The sequence below is a fragment of the Corvus brachyrhynchos genome, unplaced genomic scaffold, assembly GCF_000691975.1.
Source record: "Corvus brachyrhynchos isolate BGI_N302 unplaced genomic scaffold, ASM69197v1 scaffold381, whole genome shotgun sequence".
Taxonomy (NCBI): domain Eukaryota; kingdom Metazoa; phylum Chordata; class Aves; order Passeriformes; family Corvidae; genus Corvus; species Corvus brachyrhynchos.
The window spans coordinates 607,494-613,484 of NW_008236219.1; the positions used below are offsets into that span (position 1 = coordinate 607,494).

The 5,991-nt window shown below is 38.0% G+C and overlaps 1 protein-coding gene across 1 annotated transcript in view; it reads left to right on the plus strand.

Annotated features, from left to right (window-relative positions):
• The window catches only part of MEIKIN (meiotic kinetochore factor), a gene marked incomplete at its 5' end in the record, with an annotated part of 11,944 nt that extends 6,370 nt beyond the window's left edge, over positions 1-5,574 (plus strand). Inside the window, 3 exons of the mRNA XM_017746887.1 lie at positions 513-668; positions 955-1,078; positions 2,299-5,574. Of these exons, the coding sequence (XP_017602376.1) occupies positions 513-668; positions 955-1,078; positions 2,299-2,345 (327 nt within the window). The remainder of the gene's footprint in view (positions 1-512; positions 669-954; positions 1,079-2,298) is intronic.
• Positions 5,575-5,991: the final 417 nt, after the last annotated feature.

Sequence of the window (5,991 nt, forward strand, 5' to 3'; positions counted from 1 at the left end):
AATATGTTGTGAGGTGTCTATTTGTTTTTTTTTTTTTTTTTTTTTTTTTTTTTTAATGATTAAAACCAAAGAAACCATTCCTTGTGGCACACTCCATTTCTGCCTATACATATGTTACACTGCAAATTGCACAATAAACTGTGATAAATTCTGGACAATGAAAAAACCTAAACAACCCAACCTAAGAATTTGGTTTATATTTTTACAAATGTAATGTAAAACCAGCACTAGTATCCTTACTTGCACAAACCCTTTGATTCAAAATTGGTATTTAAATGCTAGTTTGAATTTTTTGGCAGGACAGGTAGTACAGTACTACCACTTGTCTCTGCACAGTCGAGCTAGTGCATACTAATAGAGAACATCAGGGTCTAGCTGAATCCCTAAATAATTTTTTTTAAGCAGTAGAATATCTTTTGCACAAACCAACAACTGTTAGCCAATCTGAATTATTGTCTGTTACTTAACTGGGCAGTTACTTCTGTATATTTTGTATTTTGACGGAGCTGTAGCTGAGCTTGTCGCCGGTGTGCAAAGCCTCACCTGGGGAAGACCTGTTCCCGAATACCACAGGTCCATTTGTAAATTCAGAAGAAATTGTTCCTGCATCTCTGAGCACAGAAAAAGAAATTATTCCTCAAAGTCCAGAAGAAAAGAATATTTTAAAGGTTCTGATTTTATTGCACTTCTTCAATCCAGTTTTATCATGCTAATTTGTAGTGTACTGTATATTTAATCCTTACAGTATTAAAACTGCTGAAGAGAATGTTTAAAGCTTTGAAGCTTTTTATCACCCTTTCCAATAGCATGTTGAGTGTACACAAGTAGTCTTAAATGTTTTCTAGTGACATGTCTTGAAATCTGTATGTCATCTCTAATTTCCCTAGAAGAAAGCTAAAAGAACATTTCTTCAATGGGAATAGTTGTGTGAGTGAAATGTCATTAATATTTCAGCCTCTGTGCGACAGACGAGAAGTCTGCTCCATCATTAGAATGTCACCAGGCCAGAGGCCTTCCCAGCTCCAGCAAGTTCCAGTTAACTGGAAAGAGTTCCACCTTCCCAAAGGAGTGCCTGAAGGTAAAGGAGTATAGACTTGGTTCACTGTGCAGATGCTAACTAGTTAATTGAGTGTTTAAAGGTTGTTGGGCTTTTTTTTAAAGCCTGGATATTTGGAAAAATCGCAAGGCTATAAAGAGTAAAAGATGCAGAAAACTTCAAATCTCTGGCTTAATAGTATTCTTGTACAACAATACTTTATTAAAACTGCACTAACATTTTCTCCCCCAAGGATCTTTAGCATAGGAATTAATACAGTCATAGGCTACTTTATAATTAAGGCCTTATTATTATTCTGTGCTTTATTTCTAGGGTGAGTAAGCCTGAGTTGAACTTAAGATCTGGTATTCACTAGCCCCCCCCCAAGTAGTTCAAGTTATCAGTAATCTTCTTCTTTAAAATCTGTCAGTTTCTCATAAGGTTTCTGTTCTTTCTCCTGAAATCCTTAACATAAGGAAAGCTCATTTCTTCACTTCCTAGATTTTTGTTAAACAAAAATGAGAAATGTGAACAAAACTGTCTCATCACTTAACAGAGGTAAAAACCCCACACTTTCCCATCTCTTGTGAAGTTTCTTATGAAGTGTCATCTATTCTGTTTTAATTCAATACAGAGAGACTGCATAAGTGTGGCAGCTTTCAAAAATACCGAATACACAAAAATTTTCATCTTAGGTCCAAATGTCTTCCTACTGTATTACCAGTTGAGTTATATGCAGCATCTAGAATGCAGGGAAGTGCTTGTAAGTGTGTGTGTATGTATTAATTAATGACACTCACGCAATGCTTCTGTACAGATGAAAGAACTGGGATGCTAGGTCATGTGCCCAGGCAAATTGTGGTAATACAGAACACAGGTTGTACTTGGTGGGCAAGTGAATCAGCAATCAACAAGTGGTGTTGTCAGAACAAAAGTTTGGTTTTCTTACTGCTTTTCTAGAGGGTCCTGGTTTGAGGAATTATACCCACTGTGGTGGGGGTTTTATGATGGATGTTTTATTCTCTGCTCAAGGAGTCTTTTGGATGATGCTAGTTTTCAAGAGGAATGTACATATACTCAAAACTATTGTTCTCTCTTCACTGGCAAATGAGACCTGCAAGATCAGATTCTTCCAGACAAATGCTAGCATTGGATATATCTAGTGAATGTCTGAACAGCTGGTCAGATCAATGAGCTTTCTCTTACGTGTGAGAATGTGCCACTTTATTGATAATTATTTATCACTTTTTTTTTCCCCCCAGATACTATTACAAGTACCAAAAATTGGATCTACTGTAAACATAGATGAGATTTTTGGCTCTCAGCAGGAGTTAACAGAAGAAATTACCGTCTTGCTGCTGTGGCAGGGTGACGAAACAGAACTCCTAACTAGTAATTAATCTAGTAATTAATGGTTGTAATTTTTTTTGCATATATGTTGTTTGAAATTTAGTATTATGTGTTTCAGTAAGCTAGTAAATACTCAAATACGTGATATTAAATTACTTTGTACAGCAACTAGATCCTGTTCTGGGCATTATTCTGAAGGATTCCATAAAGATGATTCTTCAGTTTGTTTAGATTTTTAAAAAGTGTCACTGAAGAACAGCAGACCAAATTGCATTAATGGATTTACTTTTGGCTTTTTGCCAAGATTTCTAGTTTTCTCTAGTAGCATTAGCACCTAAAGATATGACCTCTGTTTAAGTGTTAACATTGGCTATGAAGGTAACCCTGTGTCCTGGGAGTGTTTATGTACATTTATGTACTCTTGGGGAGCCAGAATAGTATGCCACCATTAAACTTCTTGAATGCTTAGGCCTGCAGAACTTGGAGGTACAGGACTGTGTGTTCTGCTGTAATCGATTTCTGAACATGAATACAGGTCATCTTCACTCCATCATCACTGTGAATTGGCTCTTAATGATCAGCACTGTGTCACCATTCTGGGCACATCCACTGCCCAGCCACTGCCTTCTCAGAGTCCTTCCTGTTTCATCTCCAATATTTTGTAGTATCACATCTCTCAGTCATTGTTTCTTCTAGTGGCTTCAGACTTAGGGAAAGTAAATGCCTTACATGAACACAATGCTGAGAAAAACCCTTTTACTAGCTGAACTGTTTGAAGAAATGGATATTAACATTCTGGATTTTCAGGTTACTGCTCACACTGTGTCCACATAAGTCAGATTCCCGGTGCTTCCAGTTCAGCTTGTGGATTGTTAATTCATAAATGTTGTTCTTAATGTCCCGAATGTCTCAGAAAACACATTTTTTTTCCACTTGAATTCATTGCACATTAAAGTAATTTGGACCCCTACAGTGTTCTCACTACAATGTCCTTTACTCAGACTTTTTCTGGACAAAAAGGGAGTTTTTCAATGTTTCAAAATGGTAGTATGGCTTTCAAAAGTTTGAGTTTGTTTCTCAGTGTTATCACCCTGGAAAATAGTTCTGTATTTCTAAAAAGAGCCTGACAAGAAGACATACAAAACCCACAACTTTAGTTTGACTGCACTTGAAAATACCTGCAAAAGTTCAAACCCTTATTATCTATTCCCCATTGGGCTGGGGTAGAAGGAAGTGCAAATAAATCCTGCTGGATTAGTCTATGAATAAGTATTGTATAAACATTCTGTATGGCTCAAGGTTAAAAATTATGCCATTAAGCTATTTTTCTTTTAAGCATTAGTAGATTGAGTTCTGCCAGTAACTCCTTGGAGTCCTGTCAGGTATGCTTTTAATTATCAATATCCTTGTTGTTACAAATACTAAGTCACTAGTAATTATGCAAGAATCTAGAGCCCCTAGGAGACAGAGGTGAGCTCCTTGATGTAGCTTTAAGCAAAATTGAAAGTTACATATTTAGTAAGTTGTGCTTATGATGATTATTCAAGTAAAGGATGGTCTGGAATAAAGATGTGTTTATTGTAAAGGTATTCTGGAAGTCATAGGAAAAAACGCTTATTTTGCCCCAGGCCCTTTGGTAGTGTTATACAAAGAGACTAATACTGGCAAGCTAATTGGAAAGTACAAGAGAGGAAAATGGGGTCTGTAACTAAGGAATTGGCTGTAGCAGCCCGAATATTGCTGGGGTTTGCTTTTGTTTTTCTTGATGTGATGAGGCTGTGTAGGAGGACAGAAATATCATTCATCACAATCTCTTGCCCTTCCGTTCAGTTATGAAGGCACTGCTTCTTACCATCTTTTGTCAGACTCTTAGAGAAAGTGTAATTAATTTCCAGGCTAGCTCTTTGCCCCAGGGAAGGAAATTCATTTTGAGGCTGCAACAATCTCTGCTCCTGTTCTGCTGTTCTCAAAGGAAAGGCATTTTCCCATAGTTCAGTTTTCAGCTGAAAAATTACTACATAAAATTTCATTCAGAGTGGAAACTGGCTCTTCCATATTGGTGGATAAAGGTTACGGGTCATGGCCAGTTAATGGGTAGGACAGAGGAGGTTATTTGTGCAGTGATTCAGGAGAGGAATCTGTTCAGTGTCAGTCTCTCCAGGGCTGCTCTGTCACAGCCCAGACATGATGAAGTCTTAATGGCTTGAATGGAATTGCTTCCAGCAAGTCAGTCCATGCAGGAACTCTGATAATCCTTTATCACCAGGAATTGTGCATGGCAGATGTATGTTGAGTAAATCTATTATACGTAAATCTGTAAGAGGTTTTTCTTTAACACTGTTCAGTTATTTTTGTTATCTGAAGTGCACTTCTAGGAGACTTTGACTTCAAGTACCCAGAGATGGTGGGAGATGTGTCTTGTACTGGAGTGCTACAAGGGTACATGTACAGGCCAGTGGAGGATAAATGGTTCTGATTTGGTTCATAATCTTTAGACACAGAAGAGAGATGGCTGGGGTCCAAATCAAAATATGCTGAATGGACACATAAGTTCACTTATATTTAAAGGGACTCCATCAGCTTGAATTGTACTGCATTTGAGCTTAGCTAAATCTTCATTGCTCTAAGTTGTGAAACTACTGAAAGCTGAGTTACATATCCTGGCCAAAATTCTATCATTTTGTTGTGTTCCCTGAGGACTTTTTGTATTTGAGTCTGTATTTATGTGCTCCTCTTGAAGCCAGGAGGCTTTCACATGGTGAAAAGATGTAAAAAATTGGTCATGTATAAATCTGTAGCAGGCATGGGTGTCTTCTGTACAGAACAAGGGGAAAAAGATGCATCTAAACATTAATTCCTGGTTTGTGTTAGAATTATCTCTACAGCTTCTAGTAGATGGAAAACAAAGTTCCTACAGAGGGGTGATTGTGAAGAATCATTGTGTAGATATGTTACACACGTGTTAAATTATGCCTTAAAAACAATCTGCTTAATTTAATCTTACATCAAACGTTGTTTTAGCTTAATTTCCATTTTCCAGGGAAAGCAGATGAGTCAGTTTTGTCAGTCCTTAATTAAACTTCCTAGCAGTGTTGTATCTGAACAGTGAGACATTGAAGGAGACTGCTAGCTCTTACCAGGGTTTTTATTTCACTAAAATATTACTAATAAAGAGTTTTGCAAAAAGGCACAGATCCTTTTCATTTTACAAAACCTATCACACTTTTTTTTTTTTTCTTATAATTTGTTTTGGAGTCAGGTGCTGGGCTTTATGTCCTAGATAATCTTGTGGATGGATGTTTTACCTGTAATGATGGCTTCCTCTGCCATCAACTACACATGTTCCACCTTCCCTGTAGGTTTTGAATCGAGTGCATCTGAGCTGAGCCATTCTGCTACAGCTGTGGTCGAATCGCTTCGTGTACCTGGCAGGAGAGCGGGCAGGAGTTGGATTTTCGAGGTTTGGGGTAAAAGACGTTACCTTTCTCTGTTGCACCCCTGTACGCATAGTCCCGAAGGCGCTGGGTACAGCCGCGAGATGGATCTGATGCCACGATCGTGACCTCCTCTCGCCCTCCTGGGGCTCCTGCCCTTCACTTTCGCGC